The following is a 25,722-nucleotide window of genomic DNA, read 5'->3' as shown; positions in this document are numbered from 1 at the left end:
AGAGTAATTTGTATAGTAATCTAATTACACTATTGAATATGTAATTAGTAACTAGTAATTAATTACTTTTTCAGAGTAACTTACCCAACACTGACCGTGGTGTATATTAAAATACCATAATATCAATACCACACATTCGTAGTTCGAGTTCACACGTCTCAGCTCATAACATTAAAAAACCCTGTTTGTTTTTTACAGAATGTCAGTGTCATAATATCACACCCCCTGTCTGCACTGTGGTAGGTATTTGCATTTACATGCATGCTGCATCATTGTCGAACCAACTACAAATTGTCTTGAGTAAAGTTTCCTGTGATGTCAGTAGGTAATATGGGAGCTGACCTTTGACCCTTGATCTCTGTGTGTTTAAGGGAGAGGTGAGAGTGGAGGAGGCAGATCAGGGCGGCCCGTGTGGATGTCCCCTTTATTCCTGCAGTAAGACTTCCGTACAAACACACACAACATTATATTTAATTCAACTGATTTCAAACACAAGTGTGTATGTGTGTGTGTGTGTGTAGAGAAGGCCGAGGTGTGTCTGTTTCAGGGCGCGACAGTGTTGAACCCGGGACAGTCCATGGTGCAGTATTTTGAGGGGGAGCTCTGTTACACTGTTCACTGTCTAACACGTAAAGATCCCGGCACCGGATTCTACGCCATGGAGGTCACCACTGCCAACTGTTCAGAGAAATGTGAACCTGTAAGTCACGTGATCAATCTAACATAGGGAGACTAGGATTTGTATTGTATTTGTATTTATTAAGCGCCAATAAACACAACAGCAGTTGACCATAGTGCTGTACAATTCAAATAAAAAACAAGGACGAAGAAAAAGAAAAAAAAAGATTTTGCCATGAACTGTAACACATACAGTAGATACAGCGCTGGAAAACATTAAGAGACCATTTTTAGTTTTTCTGCATTAACTATTTATAGGTAAGTGTTTAGATCAAATGATTATTTTTGTTTAATTCTGTGAACTAATAACACTATATCTCCCAAATGTCAAATAAAAATATTGTTTCTATTTGCATTGATTTGCATAAAATGAAAACTGGAGAAACAGGTGAAAATAACAGAAAAGATGCTCTGTGTTTTTTCAGACCTCAAAAACTGCAAAGAAAACAAGTTCAGATTCACTTTTAAGCAACACAACAGTCATATTTCTACATGTATTTAGGAAAAGTTCCCAAATAATTTTTTTATGTGATGACCTGGATTTTTTGTGTCTTGTCATGCTGTCGGATGACTTTGTCACTCCTGAGGTTTGATTTTTCATCAGACACCGGACTGAAATGACCACAATGCATCTAGAAATGCTGATTTAATTAACATTTGTTAAGGTCTCGTAATGCTGTGTATGTACATATCTCAACACAATTAGCATTTTCCATGATCTTGTACATTTTGAACTGTATTTTACTGTAGCACCAGATTTACGTTCCCTCCTCCGACCCGCACGTCTGCTGCGGGTCCTGCAAAAACATCTCGTGCTCGTATCCCAGTGAAAACGGAACTGCAGAAGTATTCATGGTATTCTAACACATACACCCATACAGATGTTTCATTTCACAGACTTGTGTTGATAGCCGCTGTAGACTGTCCTTGCCAAAGACACTATTAACTCATTCCCCGCAGTTAATGAGATTTTATGAATAAATACTGTGTTACATTCACATGGTACTTAAAGGTAACTTTAAAGAATACGAAAAAACATGACGTGCGTGTGTGATTTCCAGGCAGGCAGCTCATGGGTGGCTAACTGCACACGCTTTGACTGTCTGGAGACTGCGGTAGGTGCTGTTGTTCTGGCCTCTGGAGTGGTCTGCCCTCCGTTCAACGACACCGAGTGTATTCAGGTCTGCTTCCTGTCATCTGGTTGTCGTGTATTTTTGTATAGTTTCGGTCCTAATCTTTGCTCTGTCTCTTCAGAATGGAGGTATAGTTCAGACGTATGTGGACGGCTGCTGTAAGACGTGTAAGTTTGTGTGTGTGTGTGTGTGTGTGTGTGTGTGTGTGTGTGTGTGTGTGTGTGTGGTTGGGCTTTCTGGGAACGCTGGGGTCTGTTTGGAAGAGCATGATGGAGGGGCAGTGCTGGGCTTTACTGGCTGCATCTGTGGTTAGATTCTCACCGTGGTCCTGGACGAAATAAATGTACCTTCTTTTATATTGTACATATTTCACTGTTCCTTGTCCTAAATATCCCTCTACAATATAACAAAACACAAGCTGAACAATTTTCTGTATAAAACCATTCTCGCGTGAGCTGTCAATAAAAGCCAAAATGACAGTTCCTCAAGAATGGCTTTATGAACAATTTACACAGAAATGTTTTCTGCTCGTGTCTCACAAATAATTTTGAAACAACCTGTGCTAAAAAAAAGGCCAGTTTGCTGTATGGTTCTGTCTCTGGGCGGCATTAACTTCCTGTCTGTCTTGCGTGTCATTCGGTGTCGGTTGGATTTGGTGCTATGGGATTGCTGTTATATTTGTGGTTTAGCTGTCTTGTGTCAAAGCTTGATGTACAAACAGATTCAGATGAAACCGAATCATTATGATTCAATAAACAAGTGGTGGACGACAGTGGACGATGCTAATGCTAATGCTAATATTGATGTCTACACAGCAGGGCGTCCAACAGCAGATACAATAAATAAAAATTGTAAACAAAATGTAAAACATGTGGCTTAGGTCACTGTCTCAACAAACGCCAAATTCCAATAATTGTTTTGTTGGGTCAGTGTGATTAAAAATCAAATTTTACAACGTCGGCATATGTAAACTACATGTTATTTTACACTATTTGCTCAAAATTCAGATTAAAAAAATAACAGTACTGCTAATGCTCCAAGCAAACGAAGTAATCTCGCAATGTGCTGGCCGTCCATCACTGTCGGTCTATCACTAATAATCTTTTTCTATCACTGATAAACCAAGGTAAGCGTGTTGAAAGATGTTGCATGAATTAGTTTTGAATAAACTCTTGAATAAGACTTTCTTACACAAGAGGATTCAAAGGTGATTTCGAGGAACATCTGGCATGTGTCTTGGTGCAGTTCATTTCCTTTCAACAGTAAATGGTGGGTGTGCGCATCTGCGTACGCATGAGGGCTCGTGTACGCGGCTGCATTGGTTTGGGGGGGCTCTTGAGGCTTTTTTTACAAGCAGCGTCGTCTGAGTTTGTAAACTCCAGATAACATGTGAATTTGTGAACCTGCTCCTGTGTGTCTCTTAGGTGCTGGACTTGGTTTGTTGCCATTTTCCGTTAGTCCAGTAACACCCACTGCTAGTACTAACTGTGATACAGGTACCCATCTACTGGTTATCTTTACTGTATCTCAATGCATTTGTGTGAGTGTGGACGTACAGTACTGTACTGTAGGAGTGGTTAGACATGTACAGTATCTCTTGTTTATTTTTTCTTTTCATCGGACGGAAATGATTTCTTATGTGGGTGAAGCATAACCAGGGGCGGACGCTTTGGCCGCTCAGATGGACGTATTATAAATGCGAATGCACGTATGCATGCCGCCGCCCAATCCCCCCGTCCCGTCGGCAGATTTAAGCATGCACTCCCCCCTCGGCTGACAGACCCAACCATGCACACCCCAGAAATGGCGGAGGGCAGATGTGGGGCAAAAATGCCAGGGCCTATTTTTCTTCCCAGTCCAGCCCTGAGCATACCATGTGGCCTATTTTCTCTGTTTTACTGGATGCCTTTTCCTGATGTTGATGTACGCAAAGCACACACACACACTAATACTACATCTCTGCTTACTCAAAATGTCATTGTTTACGTAAGAGATAATGATCAAGTCTTGTTTCACACTAAAGGGGTTTATTTTGTGATAACAGCCAGCTGGATGTACATTAACCCGCTTACGGCAATTCGCCACATGAGTGAATTACTGCATAAGAAATATTGATTTGAAATATTTTATTAGCTCATTTGTAACAAGTACAAACCTTCTGTATAGAAAAAAACATTTCCTATTGTTTCCTATCGTCCTGTCGTTTTCTATATATACTGTATATAATTTGAAAGTAAATTCTTTGTAAGGTCCAAGTTGTTCCAAACCTGTATAAATTGGTTGAACACAAGGAAAGATATTTGCTAAATTGTTAGCAAATGACATTTCTGGGACATCATTGATTAGCATAGTAGTAAAAATCAAAATGGTTGTCAAAGGTGCCCCAGAACTGTTTGTTTTCCTAACTTCTTTGAAATATCTCATTTGTGTTCAACAGAACCAAAAATTGATACAATAACTTGTTTCGGCTATTGTTGTCAATGGTGCCCAAAAAATGTCAGTTGCTAACATTCCTCAGAATATCTTTCTTTGTGTTCATCAGAACAAAGGAATTTATACAGGTTTGGAACATCTCAAGGATGAGTAAATGGAGACTGAATTTTCATTTTTGGGTGGAGAATCCCTTTAAGATGACTCACAGTACCCAGATGACTCTGCGTTAGTAGTTTTAGGCATTCCACTAAAAAAACATGAGGTGAGTAATGACACAGTTGTCATTTTTGGGTAAATTGCTCCTTAAAAACCCATTGCTTCAACTCATTGTAAGTCCTCATACAGCAAGACCATCAGTGCATTCCAGAAACTCTCATCAGCTGTCCCTCCCACCCTCTTAAACACACAGCTCTAGAGTTTTGATTTATTTTCTGTTGACACCCTTGATAAATCTTTTAAACCTGTCCTCCACGTGACCTGCGCCTCCTGAATCTCACTGTCAAAGCAAATAATGAGCAAGAAAATGATTACACAAACGCTTCTGTCTTTAGTTCAATGCTTTTGAATTAATCAATGTTAAACAGCGATTTCATTTCATATGGGTGAAAAGTTCAGTCCTCCATGGCGCCACTCCATCATTGTCAGTCAGTTGTCACCGTGGTAACTAACCTGTCAATCAAGTGAGCCCCCAAGGTGCAGTGATAATAGCCACTTAGCCTGCTATGGGTTAAAGTGTTTAATTCTGTGTTTGCGTGCGTGCGTGTGTGTGTGTGTGTGTGTGTGCGCGCGCGTGTGTGTGCATACCCTACTTGGTTTAGCTGTCAAAGCAGACCTCAGCTGGCTACATAATGGGAATATTCTTAATGTATTATGAACATTTCTTAGTGAACAATACAAAATGCGTGCTTTTTTATATAAAATGTGTTTTTAAAATGATTGTACTTTTAACAAATGTTACAATCATTTTGACATGAAACACTGTAACCATGTCTGAGTATGTTTAAAACGTGTAAGTCACATTGTTTTCACGTGTGTATGTAGGTAAAGAGGACGGTAAGACCTGTAAGAGAGTCGCCATTAGGACCACCATCAGAAAAGATGACTGCAGAAGTAACGCACCTGTGAGTCTTAACCTAATTCTATTATAATCATACTATTATATTCCGTTATTCTGCATCATCTATGCTGTTCTATTCTGTTATTCGATTTCATTTTATTGTTCATTGGTGATGTCGCCTCTTTTGTTTACTTTCTTCAGGTGACTGTTTACTCATGTGATGGAAAATGTCCATCTGCCACCATCTTTAATTTCAACATTAACAGTCACGCTCGATTCTGCAAATGCTGCCGTGAAAACGGCCTTCAGAACCGCATCATTCAGCTGTACTGTGCTCGAAATGCCACCACAGTGGACTATTATTACCAGGAGCCAACGGACTGCACGTGCCAGTGGAACTGATTCATTTCTGTGATCTGTGCAGTAAATTTGAGATCCCAGAGAGAACACTAGCTTTGACTGCATATACAGTAACTGTAAAACTGCAATCTACTAACACCATTGCTGTATTTGTTGGTTTTTTTATATCTTTTAATTGATGTTAATCTAACAGAGAATATAGTTATAAACGGCTGTTAAACCAGTGCATTGTTTAGATAATAGACTATTAACATGTCAAAAGATTTAATTACACGGGGCAACAGTAGTTCCAATATGCCATTTATTCATCTTAAGATGCATATTTCGATTTTTTTAAATAATATGCTTTATTTAAACTTGATACGTTTTTCCAACAAAAGACATTTTCTTTTTCAATTTTTGCATTACAGGAGGAAATAAACAAGCCAGTCTTAAATATGTCTTTAGAAACAAATCTCTGCACATTTTTTTGACATGAGCTCATTTTAGCGGCAAAACAATCACATGAAACATGATAAACTTGAATTTCCATTTTACAGCCATAATGCAGCATATACGTGCTTTCTGCAGCAAGTGAACATCATTGCATTAGTCTAAAAGCTTGTCTAATATACAGAAACTTAAATGACGTTATATGTTACTGTAATTATTTTTATATAAAACAGTACAAAAGTTGATTTCAACATGCATTATGCAAAATAGTTTTAAATTTGACATGCCAAGCATTTTTTAACATATTTTTTACATGTTTAAATTTTACTGTGGAAAATTTTGAACAGCTTTTGTAATAATTTGACCGTGAAGTCAAGCTTTCACTGTAATAATAAAGTTCGAGAAACAAAGAACAAAATTGAATGTCTAGTTCACCTGAATGTAATGTCATCAGTTATTTTATCAATAAAGTCAGCCCCCACATGACTTTGTTACATTCTGCTGAGCTGTTTTACTTTCAGGTCGAGTAATTAAGCTGTTGTTGACGTTCATATCCTCCCTTTGTCATTTTGCTGAATCAGAATTTAACAGCAGAAATAAATTTGACCAACAGCTAATGCCCGTAGAGAAATGTATAATACTAACTATCTGTTTTTTTTCTGCCAGTGCTGAACTGAAAGAAACTAAACGACATACAACGCTTAACGTGAAAGTAGCCTATATCAAATACTTCTGATGTCATGGGAAATGTGAAGTTTAATTTATACACTCACATTTGAATACAGTAGAGTGTTGAACACTAACAAACATAATGTATTGCATGTAGGAGCATGTACAGTACATATTTGCGATGAACTGCAGGATTTTTTTATTCTTTTCATTTATTACTGCAATTCCACCTCTGACGCTCCCACATGTGCCTCTGTTGACGCATTCCAACAAAGTAATAGTTAAAAGACTAGAAAAACAGGCAAAATATACAGGCACAAAGTCTTCCAGTGAACAAATTGATCTGACTGAATGAAACCCAGACTTGTTTTGGGAGGTGTGGTTATGTCAGGGTCATCCTCTAGTGTTTTTGTTAAGATCTGAGATGCTGGCATGGGCATCTGGAGTGGCAGTGGGGGTGTGTCCTTGAGGAATGTGGGGTATTTTTTTTATTTTAGGCTGTGCTGAGCCAAAGTTTTGTTCTAAAATGCCAGTAAGAGACTTTTAGGATGCTGCGGAGGTTTGGCCAATTTTGTTATTTTTATACAATTGTAGTGTAGGTGATTATTACAGTGCAGTCCTCAGTGCTTTAGTGTAAAGATATGGCATCTTCTGTGAACTCTGGGCTTCTGGGATGGAGCTCCTTGGACAAAGTTTTGTCCTTGTTTTGGCAACTCCTGTACGTTTGTCAGGTAATTATTCATTATTTGAAAGAGTTCAATTCTGTTTAGATTACTTTTTTATTAATGGAATAACAAATGCATTTTCTGCTTAAAATGACTGTAACGAAACACTGAAATTACAATATGCCATTCTGAGAATGGAAAGTTATTTTACCTTGTAAATAAAATGTAGCATATGGTATATTAAATATAACCTGAAATTAATTACTTATGTACTCATTTTTTAATTTCATTAAATAATAAATATAAAACGTTTTTTATAAATAATAAATACAGTTTATAAAAATGTGGCTACTTGCTCCGCATCTACGATTTATACGATGACGTCACCAGCTCGCGCCCCAAATATCTGTTTAACTGTTGTAGGCAATGGAGACATTGGAGTCTTTTTTAAGTATTTGCAGAAGTTCACAAGTTTGTGGCGCTTATCGAGATTTATTGTACGTCACTGATGCGGTGTGAGCGACCGCTTTCAAAATACACTTCTTGAGGCGATGCGCAGATCAACGGGGTATGACATCAAATTATCGCGAGAGCAGACTGATTACCCTGCTGTCTCGCGGTACTTCGATCATACATCGACCGGTCTGTGCACAAGCGCCGGACAACAGATGATCTAAAATTGGAAAAAATGTTTAATATTTAACACTTTAAGCGGCTTTGTCTGAACATACGTAATGCATTTATATAGACGTCGAAGGTCACGCTCTCAAGGTGGATTGTGGCGTTAATATCCCTGAGTAGGTGTGTCTTATACAACTGACTGAAAAATCTGGCTCCATTCATAAATCTAGTCTTTTTCAAATACATTATAAGAAATATGTCGAATTGCAAAGTGTGTGCGTATGGTCCTGTATGTTTTTGTTAATTTACCTTTAAAACGACAAGTGTCATGTTAGTGTAAATGCGCACTGAAGTATTTAAATTCTAGTTTAAAAGCCCGTGCAACTGTGCAAGATGCACAATAACGTTTTTTTTTGTAAAGAATGTTTTTTTAAATACCTGAAGTCTCCTAATTTAACTCAGGCCTAAACTAATCCCTGTCCGGGAAACCGCCCCTATACAATTTGCCCCGAACCTAGTCTCAGCCTCAGACGTCACGCCCACGGACCGTTGGCTGAACGTCTGATGCATAAGGCACACTTTTCTGGAAACACTTCAGCACGTTCGAAGTCGTCATCTGATTTGTTGAATTTCACAGGATTTCCGGGAGACCTGCGTGTCGCGTTCTTTAACGGTCCGCATGGAAACCACACGAATCCGTCTGATCTAAGAAGTAAGCTGTCGTGTTTCCAACGGACTAAACGCTTAATTCTTAAACGTATGCGAGGTTCACGGCATAAACTGATAATCACTTAACTTTTGACACGTTCGTGAATTTACACCGGTCTGTTACAGCGGGGACATTACCACGCCTCTAAACATGACGCGGCACAAAGCGAAACGTCATTGGTTGCTTTACCTGTCAGTTAGATGGCTTCTTGGGCGGGCCTTGGCCAAAAAAAGCGGTGATAATTCCAGACCTTGAAGGTCTGGCTATGTGAGACTACCCAGAACCTAACAACACACTCACCAGCATTTCTTTGCTGTCTTTAAGGCCTTTAGGCATCCATGTAGCAGAAGTCCAACCACTGTCCACGGACATGTGATGTTTCAGTGGTTTCCATCTCAGGCAGATCATTTTTACACACTCTCATTGGGAAACAAGGTGAGTAACCCACACACACATTCCTCAAATGATTGATGAACTGACATAACAGCCGAATAATGACATCTCTCTCTCTCTCTCTCTCTCTCTCTCTCTCTCTCTCTCAGATGCTAAACAGCACTGCAGTGTGTGAGAATATGAATGAGTGTATGTTGAGTTTCAGAGCACCGCAGGTGTCCAAGAAGTTGAACTTCACTTTACAGTCATACAATCACACAGAACTACTGGACACCAAGACTTTCCAGCTTGGTAGCTTCACAAACACCTTCATGTGTATTTCCTTAATTTCAGCCCGTATTATGTTTCAGTAGCACGGTTTTGTTCTTCTCTTTATAGTCCCTTTCCTGACTTCCTCTCTGAGTGCGAAGGTGTCATCCACGACTGCTGTGTTTGACTGGACATCAGATGATGGAAGTACTTTGCATGTTTGTTTGGATGAACAGTGTTGGGTTCTGTCCCGGTTTCAGCCGCTCCACCAGGTGACGGGGTTACAACCCGGACGCTGTTTCGATGTCAGTGTGGAAAAAACAACATTCGTCCCTCATATCCAAATCAATGTTACACAAAGCCTACAGTTGGCCATGAAAACAGGTACTGGGTGTGCATGAATGCATGCAGTACACCTTGAAAAACTAAAGAGATGTTTATAATCTGGAGCCATAGACGGTTAAAGTTCCACATTCGACATTTTAATTTGTTTCTCAGTTGTCTGGATCTTTGAATAATCTGTGCTGTAGAATCTTACACTTTTGTCTTCAAAGAGCCATATAGCCACCTAACAGCCCTACACAGCAAAATGTTTCATAATACGTGAGGGTCAGTCAGCGATTACAGAAATGTTTATTTATGTGTGAACTAATTCTTTAACTGCATGTGTGTAAAGAAACGAATAAATTCACTGGCAGGGCGATCTTTATGATGCAGGTCAGTGTCCAGCCGGTTGGCTTGCTGTGGAGTGGAGCTGTTACAAAGTGAGTTTAGGATTCCTGTCATGGGATGCTGCCCAGCGAGCGTGTGAAAGATCAGCCATGGCGGCACACCTGGCCAACATAAAGACAGATGCTGAGTTTCGATCCATAACGGCATCCTTACTGGAGCGCTTCAGTCATCTTCTTCTGTTGTGGACAGCTTTAAATGACCAAGAGGTAGCACACATACAAATCAAACTATGGTCTGACATACCAACAATGTAACATATTAAAGGTACAGTTTGTAACAATTTTGCAGTAAAATATCCAAAAACTACTAAGTCGGTGTTATATATGTTGTTCAGTTGAGTACTTACAATATCTCAAATGTTTCCAACTACTTGTAAATCGTGAGAAAATCGCCATTCTAAACAGTGACACGGGGCTGTGCAGTCACCTGTCAATGGCGTCATATCCGCATTACCCTTTGTTACCACCGCATGACAACAGTGTCGTGAACAAATGCGGAAGTAGTGTCTAGCGTCTAGCAAGCCACTAGCTTGTTTCGAGCAGTCACTTATTTATGGACCACAATTATACGCAACATTTATAAAACTTTCTTACTTTACCTCATCCGCTAACATGATTTCTCGTTCCCGTCTGATTGATGGCCATCAGCGGTGGAGTCGAAGACGACAGATCCCAACATTCCACGCTCCTTCACAGCGTCACCAAGATACGCCATTGTTGTTGTTTTGATAGTGCGCCCTCTAGCGGCGGTTTTACAAACTGTAGCTTTAAGCTGCTTGTTAACCTTGACTTGGTTATTTGTGAGATGAAAAAAACAAGACCAATATCATCTGTAATGTTCAACATCTGTTTGGTTATTTTATGGTCAAGTATTTCACAGTATTCAGCACACTAGTATACTCTTTCTGTCCACAGCTGGAGGGTGATCGGCGCTGGTCGGATGGCTCCGCCTACAACTTAACTATCGATGTTACGTCATCACTTGCAGCCAATCAGGCTGGTTGTTTTGCGATGCAGAAGAACGCCACGGGACCAGGATATTTCTTCACTGCTTTCCCATGTTACTTGCAGCTCCCCCGCATATGTCAGGTTGATCGTGAGTAACTGAGAGAGAGAGAGTGATTTACCTATTCCTCGATCAACATCCCGTACCTGGAACAAGATTGTTGATATCATTGCTGTTTTGTCTTGGTGGGGTTGGGTTAGGATTGATTGGGTTGGATGAGAGGAACGTTGCACCAACAGAGGGTGTTGATCCAGAAAAATGATCCAACTGTGGATAAATGTTGTGAGTCATATTCAGTGAAATTGAAGAGGAGAATTGTATTGCATAGAGGTTGCCTGTCTGGAGTATTTCTCATCAATTTTGTTAAAAGAAATAAACAGACCAATAGACCCAAAATAGTCAATTGGGACGGTATGATGGTATTAAAGGGACAGTTCATCATTTACTCACCCTCAGGTTGTTCCGAACCGGTATCCATTTCTTTGTTCTGCTGAACACAAAGGAAGCTATTTGGAAGAATGTCAGTAACCAAACAGATGCCATCCCTCATAGACTCCCTTAGTGTTTATTTTCCCTTCTATGGCAATAAATGGGGAATGAGATATGTTTGGTTACTGACATTTAGATTTTAAATTTTGTAATCTGGATTTGGGTCAATTTTGCGGAGAAAGGTTTGAGTTCATATTGATATTGTTTCTAAAATGAATGTTAATGTTTCTATCTCATCTGTGATTTGTCTTTCTTTACTGCTGTCAGTACTGCAGAGCCGTGGTTATCAGCTGTATCTGGAGAGTGTGTGCGAGACAGAAGCGGTGTTTGTCTGGTCTGACACATCTCAGCTTCTGGAACAAACAGTTGGTTCTTCGCTCATTCTGCGCTCAGTGGAGTTAATGGACCAAACTGTGTCACAGATACCGCTCGGAAACACTCGAGACAGATTGAGAGTTGAAGGTCTGTTTCCGGGACACGTCTATCAATTCTCTTTGAGTCTAACACACCCTAGTGGGGCGTCTCAGACCCTTGGACCCATTCTCATCGCCAAAACAAGTGAGTAGGCCTATCTCATGCAGATGCACTATCAACAAACAGAGTTGTCCTTCCAAAAAAAGTTAAAGTCAAAACTATTCCTGTAAATTTTTCCAGATAAAATATTTACAAATATAAATTCTATAACATTTGCAGAACCAAATCCTCCCCAGAATCTCACCGTGACAGCTGTAACGTCCAATCAGATTTCAGTGTCCTGGGCTGCCCCTGATTCTACCCAGAATGCTCTGTTTGACAAATATATTCTGACCTGGGTGGATGCAGCCTCCGGCAGATGCCATTCTGTTCAGCTGGACAAGATGAATCTGAGCGCTGTGATTGGTGGGTTGAAGTCAGATCAGACGTATAGGATCACAGTCATGTCGGTCACAGGTGAAGGTGTGCAGAGCTCAGAGAAAGCATCATTGACTGTAATCACAGGTGACATGCTCGGTGTTTAGGGAACATTAAAAACTGTGTTACATTTTACTTTTAAAGCTTGTTGATTCTACACCTAATGTTCTTTGTGTGGTTATGTTTTAGCGGTTAGTCCTCCACGCAAGGTCTCGGTTGAAGCCGTAGGCCGGGAGAACATGACCGTGTGCTGGTGGCCTTCGTTGGACGAGAAGGTGAAAGTGTATTACATCCAGCTCCACCCATGGAAAAAACAGGACCAAACCAGAGAGTTATGGGTAAATGGCTCATCCTGTATCACTCTTACCGTGCTCAAACCTGGTGAGACGTATGAGGTGGGCGTGGCTGCAGCGAAGGGCGGGAACATGAGCGCGGAGATAACCGTACAACAGACACTAAGTACGATTCGTTTCTGCTCTTTACTTTTTCGCACTTTTCTTTCTACACTTGTAACATTTTGAATGCTTGTGTCAGAACCTGGCAGCGTCCAGATAGCTGTCCCGTTAGAGGTCGGCACACACTCTATGGAGCTATTTGTGCAGATGCCCAGGAACAGCGCTTATGATGGCATCACTATTACTTACGGAAACAGTTTTCTTTGGAGGCCAGTGTCTGAAGACAGCATCAAAGTGTTAGTGGAATACCTAAATCCAGGGATGCAGTATGACTTTCATGTGTTTGTGACCAGCAGAGAAGCAAGGAGCGAAGATTTTACTCTGACACCTGTCAGAACATGTGAGAAAATATTTTCTTCTATGTGAGTCTCTGGGATTCTGCAATTGTGTGAATATTGGTTTATTTGTACAGGTTTGGCTCCTCCCACTCGCGTGCGTGCTGGCGTTGTGACTGACAGCTCCATAGAGCTGCTGTGGGACAGAGCTGAAGGTGACGCCCACCACTATGAGGCGCTATGTGCCAACTGCGCAGAGACTGTCATGGTATGAATCTGTGTGTTTTACTACACATGCCGTTGCCGTGAATGCAAGTCATTAGGGATGTAACGATTCACGATGCGATGCGAGTCACGATTCTGATCTCACGATGCGATTTATTCACGATTTACTCACGATTTATTTTTACAAAATGAGTTGAAACAAATTAGAAATGAACAACTTCCCTTGCATTATTTCTTAAATGCTTCACGTTTCTTTGTATAATAAAATAATGTTTTATTTCAAATAACAAAACTAAACTGCAATTTTATAACAAATTAATAATAGAAAAACTCTCTTTAATATAAACAAACTAATACTGTCTGAGCTTTTCTTGGATTTTTTTGCATTTAAGAAATATCATCGTGTCCACGTTTAGATTTGCAGTGAAAATAGCGGCCCCTGCTGTTCAAAAAATGTATTGCGATTCAGTTCACACCTCAACCGATTTGAATCGTCACTCATTATAACCGATTTTCAACCGGCTCACGGTGAATCCTTACATCCCTACAAGTCATGTTAGTTTTTTTCATTTTACTCATGTTTTAAAGCGATCACCCAAAAATGATAATTCTGTCAAGTTGTTGTTTGTTGTTGTTCAGTTGAACACAAAGAAAGATATTTATAAGAATGTTAGCAAGACAGTTTTGGGGCATCATTGTATTTTTTGTTCTGCTGGAAAGCAAATAGTATTACCATACACCATTAATTAATAATTAATTAGTCATTTTTCCTACTTTAGTAATCAATGATGCCCCAAAACTGTCAGACCGAACAAGGAAATTCATACAGGTTTGGAACAACTTGAAGATGAGTAAATTATGACACAATTTTTATTTTTGGGTGAACTGTTCCTTTAAACACAACACACAGTTCTGAACATTTACAACAGTGTACCAAACACCACAACATGTATAAATTAATAATCTGCATAGATCAAAAGATGCTCTATAGATTGTCAGAAATGTTTTGTAGGTGCAGAAGGTTGTGGAACCCAGAGCAGTATTTAAAGATATAATCTCAGGAAACCTCTGCAACTGTTCGATCCGTACAGAGAAGGAGTTTTTCAGAGACAGTCCAGCCGTGACGATTGCCATCAGATCTGGTACACATCCATTGACATTCTATTTCATATACACTAGTGTTTCAAAGAGGGTCACTTGAGTGAATTTGAACATTTGGATCTGCTTACAAGTCTTAAATTAGTTTTGTAGACCAATTTTTACTTGTGCAAACATATTAGTTTCCTTACTACAAAATTTCATTTAATAAAGTATTTTTTTAATGGATGATTGGATAATAATGATGAAAAACAGCCCGTAAGAGCTCAGAATATGTGAACTTCAATACTGAAAATTCAGAAGCATCTCAAGAAGATAAAGTTAATTTATTTTGGAACTTTTTAGTCATAACATCATTTCCAAAGTTACATTAATGTTATTTCATACTTTGGTGTGTTTAGAATGATAAAATTTAGTGAAAATATTTGTTCAAGTTAATAACTTAATGGCTGTATTGACTGCCAATGAATTTCCTCAAAGGATAAAAATAAAAATTCTGTGACGAATTACTCCCCCACAAGTTGTTCCAAACCTGCATACATTTTCTTTGTTCTGTTGAACACAAAGAAAAATATTAAGAAGAATGTTAGCAAATCAGATTTCTGGGGTAATCAAAAAATAATTGTCAAAGGTGCCCCAGAACCGTTTAATTCCCTACATTCTTTCAAATATCTTCTTTTGTGTTTAACAGAAAAATACTATAATGTTTTTTCCACTATGGTTGTCAATGGAGCCCCAGAAATCTCAGTTGCTAACATTTTTCCAAATATCTTTCTTTGTGTTTAACAAAGAAATGTATACAGGTTCGGAACAACTTGAGGGTGAGGTATTCATGACAGAATTTTACTTTCTGGGTGAACTATCCCTTTAATTATTCTACATTTTTCCATTTTTGTATTCACAAATAATGTTTTTTGACTAATTTAACATTTTAGCATTTCTGCAACATGTGATATTTTTAGGTTTTCCATAATCATTAGAACACAGTGTAAGACATTAGTCTTAATGTTTATGTGTCTGTTTGTAGCTCCCAGTTCAGTGATGTTGCTCCCGGTGCAGAGGTCATCGACGTCTCTGACCGTTTGCTGGAGGACCGACCGGGGGGTCTGTGACTCATTCATCATGTCAATCAGAAACTCGACCTTTGTCCTGCTCGCCAATCTGAGCGAGTCTGATGAAAGGTACCGTAAAGATTAAGAGCCGATCTGTCCTGATGTAATGTTCTTAAGAGAAGTTAAAACTGTGGTTTTCTCTGTTTAGAATGTATCACATTGACAATCTGTTACCTGGAAGTGTGTATGTGATTGAAGTGACTAGCGTTAGTGGAGACAGACAAAGTTTCCCTGCAAATGCAACTGTTAACACATGTGAGTGTGAGCATACACATACAGTATATACATATGGGGCAGTCGTGGCCTAATGGTTAGAGAGTCGGACTCGTGACCAGAAGGTTGCCGGTTGGATTCTCAGTGCCGGCGGGTAACGGCTGAGGTGCCCTTGAGCAAGGCACCTTACCCCTGCTTGCTCCCCGGGCGCTGCAGTGATAGCTGCCCACTGCTCCGGGTGTACGGGTGTACGTTCACCACTTGCTGGATATGGGTTAAATGCAGAGGTCACATTTCGGGTATGGGTCACCATATCTGACAAATAGGTCCTTTTCACTTTCACATGTAAATAAAAAAACATTTACATATATCAATAAATCGATACAGGTGGCCTAATGCATGTCTACTAAAAAGAGCAAAGGACACAACACCCAAATTCAACCATACTGACCTCTGCTGGACAGAGAAAGACATAGCATGTCTTTGCATTGGTCACTCAAATTCTCATTTTAGTGAAGTATGTACACATATGATGCTGCCCTACAATTTGGCCAAATAAAGGTACAGTAGAATATAAAAAAGACATGAGGGTGGGCTCTTTTAAACCCGAGTCACTGTAAAAGGACCTTGAGGGAGTCTACGTTATATCTAGGGAGCCCTTTTGATTTGAGACAGTGTGTGTATAGTCAGAAAGATGCCTGCTTAATAGATGCCAGCTGGTACGAGCGGTGTCATTTTATTTAGTTGCCAACTTTATTTAGTTTTAATTAGTTGTCTTTTTTTCATGTTTTAGTTCCAGAACCCCCAGGTGACATCACTTTCATCGAACAGGAAGTGAACAGCATGTATGTCATGTGGCCACACCCACCAGGCGGAGTGGATGGGTACAGGGTAGGGTAACACTCGGATCATCCATTCGGTATCGATGTATCCATGTAGAGATCTGGCAGTTGCATATGACAGAGTGACGTCATTCTCCGTTTTTTCCTACAATAATGTCGACGTGAAAGTTGTTGCGTTCTTGCAGACGTTGTACAGTAATAACCAGTTAGATGTGAATGTATTGTGGGTAGTGCATAAGCAGACTGATGGTGGATCTTTTGCACACCTGTTAAAACTTTTATACTGACTGCCTCAGCTGAAACGTAGCCTAGCAACCTCTCGTGTGCTCGGGTTTCTGTCTTTCTCATAATACATGAGGGCAAATTCTTCATTATACCTCACAGAGAGAGAGGGAAGGTGAATCTGTGATGCGAATGATGTCGTTTTGCAAAGTTGAGGAGATGCAAAGATTTTAAATCCAAAGACTTTGTAACCTCAGGATTTGAGCGTCAACCTTAAAGGGATACTTCACCCAAAAATTAAAATGATGTCATCATTTACTCACTCTCAAGTTGTTCCAAATAATAGAATTTTTGTTCTGTTTAACACAAAAGAAGATATTTTGAGGAATTTAGGAAAGCAAAAAGTTCCAGGACTACCATTTAAATTTGTTCTACTTTGGTAGTCAATGATGTCCCAGAAATCTCAGTTGCTGACATTCTTCCAAATATCTTTGTGTTCATCAGAACAAAGACATTTATACAGATTTGGAACAACTTGAGGGTGAGCACTGCTCCAGACTGCGACTAAACGGTCGCATTTTGCGACTAGTTTTCGAGACAGCGCGAGCATTTTTTTTACAAGTACTCGCACATGTGCGACCTGCAAATTTGGAATTTCTTCTAGTTGTTATTTCATGTGGAAAGACGAGTAGAACGCAACCTGCCATCAGCGCAGGCTGTGTGTGATTGTCAACTTCGCGGGTCACCGCGTCACTGACAAGTTTACACACACACAACGTGAGCGCATTACTACTAGTCGCTGTTTGCTGTGACGTATTTCTTGAGCCCGAACGATTTGATATACGAAATGTTTAAAACAAAACTAACTGCGGAGGAGTTCAGGAAACGTCATTTATCTGTGGATTACTTGAGACAGCGCTGGATCACAAATCCGTTCACAGCAAGAACGAACGACACGCGAATGCGCTTGTTAAGTTTTATTTGACGTTATATTTACATGTGTTGTGAACATGAGGAAAGTTTCCTTAATACACAATAATAAAATCATCGTAAGAACATATCAGGAGGCCTTTCATTTTGCTTTAATGTGTAACACTGTAAACAATTCATACGTTTTGACAAGCACAATTTCTGTTGGTTCAAATGAATTCAATTTTTTCAAGCTTCTCAAGAAAAACACATATTCACCCCAAAATCACAAACAGGACAAATTATGTTTTGCTTGAAAATGACTTGATGAAAGTGATTGTAGGAGCATTATTTTAAGAAGCACAATTGAAACTCTTTATTTGCAATTGTTTTAATAAATAAAAAAATGAAAACGAAATCGCAATCACATATAGTATTTTAGAGTCAAACGTGACCTGGATCTGTTTATGACATTTTTCTCCATTACCGTTTGTAATTATATTTCTTAATTGCGTCTTCTGATCCTCTTTAGCTTCAGTATGGCCTTGCAGGTGAACATCTCCAGCCGCCGGCAGATATCCATGGCAACAGTTTCAGGATTTTTGACTTGACCCCAGGAAGGGATTACAGGTTTGAGATCCAGTCCTTCCTGGGGTCAGATTTCAGCCAGACTACATCCAAAAACTTCTCCACTCGTAAGAATCTGAAACCCCACTGATCATTTGTAAATCAAGTGTTAAATTATGGTTTATTGGTGTATTTTACTGATGTAAAGAACTTTTGGAGGTACCATGATAGAAACCATAACAGCTGGTACTGTAGTAGTACCTGATATCTGTTGGTCATTTGTATTAATATAGAAACGCATATTGAAGCTAATTCTTCGTTTTATTTTGTCCTCATGTTTTTCCAGGTCCAGCAGGTGTATGCTTGCTGTTGCGGTCTCAAGCTAACGTCACGTCTGCCACAGTGACATGGGAAGAAGCTCATGGCCATTTTGACTTTTATAGAGTGACGGTCAGTAACAGCTCTCACAACTGGACGTTTGACCTGAGTCCACACGTGCAGGAGGTCACCGTCAGCGACCTGCGGGGCGGCTGTTCCTACAACACAACTGTACAACGCTTCAGAAACCAAATGAGTGGCACTGCGGCCACAATCACCCTACATACAGGTTAGATTATTACCCACAATACACTTCGAATATTAAAGGGTTATCTGTAATTAGGCTTTGGCTTAAATTGAATAGCACTGAACTGAACCAGAATGATCCAGAATCTAATTTAATTGAACTGACTTGAATTTATGTCTGCATGCAGTATGTCTGCCTGTTTATGTGTGTTTTTCGTTGTAAATCCGTGTGGCTCAGTTCCTGCCAGTCCTGAGGGTTTGCGTGTGCTAAGCGTGTCGCCTCGTGATTTCTCCCTCCGCTGGTTGGCATCATCAGGATGTGATAAAAACTACCTGGTTCAACTGTTTCCTGACCATGGCAGAATTAACATCACAACCACAACAGACAACTACATCCAGGTACACCCCCCCACACACACACACACAACCCATGAGTCACTCGCGAAGCTCTCATGCACCCGTATGCCAGGTGTCAGGTGGTGGTGTATCCGTGTCAGCTGGGCGGAGTGTGTGGAGGAAGGTTGGACAACAGGAGAGAGACTTGGAGAGAGAGAGAAGACCATCCCTGATAGGTTTAGGGGTGGTAGATGCGTTTATGTCCCATCACTCATATAATCACTGGTTAGTTACCAGTTCATCCATCCAGTAGGTTTATTTTTGTGAGGGGCCATGATGGCATCCTCAGTGGCCCTTTTGCTCGTCTTGTATGCGGGACTCCGTTTCATTGAGGTAGGAATCAATTGCACATTTGAATCGCATGGGTTTGCCTTATGTTTCGTACATTGAACAGGCTGAAGCAAATGCTTACGATAGCTTTCTTCACACAAACTTTTGTTGACCTTTCAAACACACAACATGCACAACACACACGCACATTGGTCTGTTAGCGATACTGGTGGAAGCTAGTGAGACGCCACACGACCTTACTGGAATTCTTGAACTGGCATGTGTGCCTAAGACTTAAGTAAAACGACAATACCAGCACACAAACAACAATTGTATGTATGTGTGTGTGTGTGTGTGTGTGTGTGTGTGTGTGTGTGTGTGTTAAATATCATTCTGTCTATTGACTTCTGTTCTCACAAGACTGTTTGTTAAGGATTGCAATTTGTGGAGCATCCACACTTAAACATTATATCATGGCATTATTTATATTTATTGCTTTTGTTGTTAATGTGCATCACATGTGTTGGTAGTTCAATTTTCATCTCTAGTATTGTCTTTCATGTTTCTTTTATTTGGGGTAAACCTTAGAAACATTTCAAGAAATGTCTGTTACATTTTCTTACTAAACTTAGGAAATGTAAGGGCAAATAATTCTCGTCTCTATGATGTTTGTGTGGCCATTCAATTTTGTAATATACAGCAGTATTTTAGCAACAATTTATTTGTAATCCAGTTTAACGTGATAATATTATATGGTTATATTACATATGATAATATATCATATTTATTGTAGATTTTATTAAAATGTTATGTGACTTGACATTCAAAATGGAAAATGTCCAAATCGGGCGTAGTTTACTTCTTTTTTTGCATTGATATACCACAGGGACATTTCTTCTTGGAAGCTTTTTTGTTGTATTTTTGATGTCAGATGTGAATGCACTCTTTCTGTGTGTTACTTTGATTTAAATTCCTCATTTCGGTCTAATAGTTTTTGTTAATTTAATCCCATGTATGAATGTGATATTCTGATTTAATAGACAGTATCGCAATGCAAAGTTATGTAATAGAGAGGTAAGGTTTGTTGTCGTGTAGTGCTGGTGTTTTCGGGTAATTTTATCCTCAGATCTGATAAGACTTTCTGGAACAAGTGCTGTTACATCACCTACAGTACATTTACAGTCATTTAGCCATCTACTGGTAGTTTACTCAATAATCGTAGTAATGTGTTTGTAAACATAACAAGAGAGTAAGATGTAATAATACGTTAGTTTGTTTACATTGACATTTATGCATTTGGCAGACGCTTTTATCCAAAGTGACTTACGTTGCATTATACTATACATTTGTTTCTAATTATGTGCAATCGCTCGGATCGAACCCTTGACCTTGGCGTATTTGGCGCTCGTTTGTACGGTGTCTCTGAATTGTCAAAACGCCTCTCAAAATGGTTGCTACGGGTGCGAAAAACGCAGAAAATAAAACCCAGTCCGAATTTTTTTATGACGGACGAAAATGTCGGAGGCAGTGTGTAAATGTGATTGACACAACGTGAGGTCGTATTTATTTTTTAATGTGTGGAAATTTCGGACGCAAATTTCGGACTCGATGTGCATTGGCCTTTAGTGTTGTATTGCTGGTATATACTGTATGTGGTTTTGTCCTCCCGATGGATTAATAATGATGATGATATAGATGGACAGTATTCATTGTTATGTGTATGTCTGTGTGTTTTAGGCTCAGGTCTCTAGTGTTACACCAGGAACATCATACACAGTCACGGTGGGCGCGGTGGCCTCATCAGGGCTCAGCTCTCCTGTCAGCCGAATTCTCGTCACCGCTAATGAGTCCTGTAAGTGTGTGCGTTTAAATCCCTCAACAGATAATAACTTATATTTAAATAAGAGATCATGTACAGTCAGTGAAATAAATCCAGACAGGATGATCAGTACCCGGAAAATATCAACAATTATAAGGCTACTTGCCACATAAATAAAATAGCAGAACACCAAATATTGTATTAATTTGTGATTAGTGGTGTAACAATGTATCGTGGCATGATACAAAAAATACAATAAATAAATACAATATTGTTGCGCTATGGTGATGTTTTTATGATATGACGTCTGTTTAATTTTATTGGTTAGGCTGGCAAAACATGGTATGCGTTTTCAATGTTTTTTTATTGTTGCTGCATTAAGAAGTTGTTTTTTGTTTTATTTTTTTAATTTCTTAATTTTAATTTATTATTATAATTAATTAACTGTTAATTACATTTATTTAAATGATAATTTACAATTCTATAAAAACTTTTAAAAAGTTACTGTTTTGAAAACAAATTCTATTTTTGAATTTCACTTTTATTTATGATGTTTTTTTCAAAAATTGGGATACTACTGTATCATACACCCAGCATCATATATTGTATTGAATCGTGAGCTGAGTGTATTGTTATTTTTTATTGTTTTATTATGTCACGCATTTAAGTAGCACTGATCACATCAGACAGCTGGATGGTGTGATTGACCAATCAGAATCAAGTATTCCAGAGAGCTGTGGAAAAACCTTTTTAAGTATCATATACATCACACTAATAAAACGTAGTATGGTACACTTATGGCTTTATGAAAATAGTATCATGGATACATTCCATGCTAATACCATGTGTTTTTGAAGTAACCTGGTGTACTCTTTAAATATGCTACTATTTTAATTTATTAACAGTACAAGGGTACATATCAGAGTACCATCTGATACCATCATTGTACCATGGTGCCACCACAGGACGTTTTTGTAAAGATGGAATCAGAGACAAAAGTTGAAAGTTGAAACCTATTGAGATATTAAACATGAATCCATATGTGCCTTTTTTCCTTTTGGGACGAGTGTGTGTGTTTATATTTATGTTTGCATAATTGATGCTGATTCCAGTTAGCAGGCTTTGATAGGCCCGTATCAGATTCCCTGGGTGCTGGTTCCTCGCCCCGTTGGAACGGCTTGAACGGGTCACGCTGTTTGACCGTCATTCTCCTGAATGGCTGACACCTCCACAACAACAGACAGCAGTTAGCAAGCCCAGCATGTTTTGAAAGACATCAGAATTTGAACCCGACCGTTATAATGACATGGACAGTACCAAATCTAGGCCAAAGCAACCATATCCATCCCGCTTTATTTCAGAAGTAGTGGATGTAATTGTGAATGCAAGCTGTGACAAATTACTGTAGGAATTAATCGTATGTAAAAAATGTATTTATGTGCAATTGTTGTACTGTGAGAATTGTGAATTGTGAGACGAGATCCCAGAAGGACAATGTTTGGTTGCATGGTTAGACATTGAACTATTACATATTTATTTCTTAAATATTAACAACTTGTTTGTGTGTTTTTGTTTGTGTGTGTGCAGTACCAGCAGCCCCCTCTAAACCGGAGGGGGAACGGGTGGGTTCCACTGGAATCCTTCTTTCCTGGCGGATGCGTATGCCCCTCGACCCCAGCATTCATTCATTCATCATCAGATACAAAGAGATGTGTCCATATCCTGACTCCGCCTTCACTGAGATCACCAAGAACCTGGACATTCCCGAAACCCTGTTAAACACACTCACCCCTGGAGCTACATACAACATTAAGGTACACATGATCGGAATACTCAGTTCTGATTGGTTAATCACACCCTCCAGCAGCCTGATATTCCTCAGTCACACTGAATGTATTGCTTGAGTATTTAAATCCCTTAAAAAATAACTTTAAAAAAGTCAAATTGAGTGAATGTTTTAAATAGGGATGCACCGAAACCATTTTCGAGTACTCGCAGATACGTGTACCTCTTCACAACACAGGGAGACCAATAAAAACAGAGTGGCTTCTTAATTACAAACAACTCCACCTTAAACACATTATGAAAAAGAAACAATTTTATGTGCTTTTCACAAACTTTCAAAGCAAATTTCTCAACAAAGTTCTCAGTTATGTCACTTGAGGTATCGGTCTTTGGTATCAGTGCATTTTTAAGAGTACGAGTACATGAGCTTATTATCGGGCCATCCCTAGTTTTAAACCATATTTAATTCACACTTTATCAAATGTGATCACGAAGCTAAACAAAGTATGATTTCAAAACTCTCCCAAGTGGACTCCAATTGTCTGAACATCAGAGAAACTAAAGCAAGTAGATTTGAAACCCCTTTGCACGGATGTTTCTTTTTGAAGAAAGATGCAACATGGCACAGCTCAGGAGCTCCCGACAGAGTTTCCTAAATACCTAAAGCTGTTCTGTAGTCAAAGGCCTTCTTGCTTTTTAAATCCTGGATATTAAATCATCCTATGAAGTCCCTCGTGTATCTGAGATATTATTCCTCCTTTACATCCCGTTAAATGTCTCTCATTTCACTCGGCGTTTTGATGAGCTCTGTACAGAAGGTCCGGTTCTCTGCAGACGCCTCCAGATTAACCGTCCACGGGAAAGTTGCCAGTGGACTCCATTCCATTGATCTCACTCAATAATTTATCAGAGGTGAATTATTCATCTCCTACAGAGAACTCTGGATTCACGAGGGATCTCCATTTTCCCTCTGTTGTCTCATGGAAGGCTATGAACTTGTTTGCATGCGTGACAGTGTTCGATGGATCTGGATCATGTTGCATGGGAATGTTTGTTCACCTCTGACCTCTGCTAAGTCACGGTGATAACTCAAGCGTTAATAGCGTGTTTCTATTGCTTTTTAATAGCTTCCCTTTATCTTTTCCGTTTAGGTTGCAGCGGTAAATAAAGCAGGAATTGGACCTTTCAGACCGTCTCTGTACTACAAAACTGCAGAGGCCCGTAAGAAAAATGCATACTGTATATTTTACACAGGGACAGCATCCCTACTGACACAAAATCCAAGTTGTAGGACACACAATCTCACACAGTTGGTATGTTAGCGTGCTGTGTAGAATGTATTGACGTGTGTGTGTTTGTATTGATGGAACTCACAGCTCCTGGTCTGGTGTCCAACCTCTCAGCGGAGCCTGAGGGTCACATGTCGGCTTTGCTGACCTGGTATCTCCCCGTACGCATTAACGGCCTCATCACTAAGTTCGCTGTGAAAGTCAAACATGCCCGGACGGGCCAGATCGCCCGCACCCTGGAGCTCAACGCAGAGGACATCATGAACGAAGCACTGCCTCACTGCAATGTATGTGTGTGTGCGTTCAATACAGACCGCACACACCTGCTTAACATTTACAGTCGTGTTTGTGTCCCTTAGGATGCGGCAGACATCCTATCTCGTGGAACACCTAGTCCGGCCGAGCTGACCTCTGCTGTGTTGCCATCGGTTACGCTCTCAGCTGTTCCACCCGCCTCCGTCTGGGCTGTCCCAATCAGTGTCAGCATCGATGAGCTCCGCCCCTACACGCCTTACGTGTTTGAAGTCTCCGCCTTCACCAGTGGAGGGGAGGGACAGATCGCCAGTACTATGGTCCGCATGCCCGAGGCCGGTATGGCAACACACACAAGCACACATTCAAATGCAAACACACTTTTTACACTCAAGTCCCACCATAAAATATTTTCCTCTGAATATTTGTTTTCACAAGAGCATAAACATAGTCAAGTCCAGACATATTTGACTCTTGCCTCTTTCTCCTGCAAACAAATCTATAACACATTAAAAATTACATTTTTAATGAATAAATGGCCTGAATGAATCTCTTCAGCTTGGGTTTTGCGTGAAAATCACGCAACACCAAAGAGTTCGGTCACTGATCTTTCTTCAAACATCGTGCGCCTCATTCTTGATCTCAATCGCATCACGTGTGTATTAAGCCTCGTTCACATTACAAGCGACATGATCTCATTCATTTCAATGGAGAGTTGGCGACTTCCGGTGACACGAGCAGTAGCAACTGTTGGCCACCGGATGGGGCGTGTCTATGCAAATGCAAACGAGGAACGCCTTTTAGGAGCGACAGCCAATAGGAGAGAAGATGAACGCTAACGTGATTCTTGTTCTTTTTTTTGCCAAGGGTAAATACAATCAAGAGTGCATTTACAATACATTAGAAAATAAAT

At 39.7% G+C, this 25,722-nt stretch overlaps 2 protein-coding genes across 4 annotated transcripts in view; both read left to right on the top strand.

The window, feature by feature from the left end:
• otogl (otogelin-like) overlaps window positions 1–6,564 on the top strand; it is a 39,789-nt gene extending 33,225 nt beyond the window's left edge. For all 3 annotated transcript variants that reach the window (XM_057348562.1, XM_057348563.1, XM_057348561.1), the window contains 8 exons: window positions 199–239; window positions 372–435; window positions 522–700; window positions 1,429–1,533; window positions 1,740–1,859; window positions 1,933–1,978; window positions 5,286–5,365; window positions 5,503–6,564. In XM_057348562.1, the coding sequence (XP_057204545.1) occupies window positions 199–239; window positions 372–435; window positions 522–700; window positions 1,429–1,533; window positions 1,740–1,859; window positions 1,933–1,978; window positions 5,286–5,365; window positions 5,503–5,703 (836 nt within the window). In that variant the 3' untranslated portion in view covers window positions 5,704–6,564. The remainder of the gene's footprint in view (window positions 1–198; window positions 240–371; window positions 436–521; window positions 701–1,428; window positions 1,534–1,739; window positions 1,860–1,932; window positions 1,979–5,285; window positions 5,366–5,502) is intronic.
• A 2,765-nt stretch (window positions 6,565–9,329) lies between these two features.
• Window positions 9,330–25,722, top strand: part of ptprq (protein tyrosine phosphatase receptor type Q) — a 40,078-nt gene continuing 23,685 nt past the window's right edge. Inside the window, exons 1-21 of the mRNA XM_057347656.1 lie at window positions 9,330–9,441; window positions 9,529–9,671; window positions 10,098–10,337; window positions 11,046–11,226; window positions 11,893–12,183; window positions 12,319–12,603; window positions 12,706–12,975; window positions 13,051–13,311; window positions 13,384–13,514; window positions 14,484–14,613; window positions 15,597–15,750; window positions 15,830–15,936; window positions 16,688–16,785; window positions 18,400–18,562; window positions 18,781–19,041; window positions 19,237–19,397; window positions 21,402–21,516; window positions 23,071–23,297; window positions 24,420–24,489; window positions 24,645–24,844; window positions 24,917–25,148. Coding sequence (XP_057203639.1) covers window positions 9,330–9,441; window positions 9,529–9,671; window positions 10,098–10,337; window positions 11,046–11,226; window positions 11,893–12,183; window positions 12,319–12,603; window positions 12,706–12,975; window positions 13,051–13,311; window positions 13,384–13,514; window positions 14,484–14,613; window positions 15,597–15,750; window positions 15,830–15,936; window positions 16,688–16,785; window positions 18,400–18,562; window positions 18,781–19,041; window positions 19,237–19,397; window positions 21,402–21,516; window positions 23,071–23,297; window positions 24,420–24,489; window positions 24,645–24,844; window positions 24,917–25,148 — 3,832 coding nt within the window. The remainder of the gene's footprint in view (window positions 9,442–9,528; window positions 9,672–10,097; window positions 10,338–11,045; window positions 11,227–11,892; window positions 12,184–12,318; window positions 12,604–12,705; window positions 12,976–13,050; window positions 13,312–13,383; window positions 13,515–14,483; window positions 14,614–15,596; window positions 15,751–15,829; window positions 15,937–16,687; window positions 16,786–18,399; window positions 18,563–18,780; window positions 19,042–19,236; window positions 19,398–21,401; window positions 21,517–23,070; window positions 23,298–24,419; window positions 24,490–24,644; window positions 24,845–24,916; window positions 25,149–25,722) is intronic.

This window comes from Triplophysa rosa, linkage group LG12 (genome assembly GCF_024868665.1).
Source record: "Triplophysa rosa linkage group LG12, Trosa_1v2, whole genome shotgun sequence".
Classification (NCBI taxonomy): domain Eukaryota; kingdom Metazoa; phylum Chordata; class Actinopteri; order Cypriniformes; family Nemacheilidae; genus Triplophysa; species Triplophysa rosa.
This window is presented reverse-complemented; position numbering and strand designations above follow the sequence as displayed.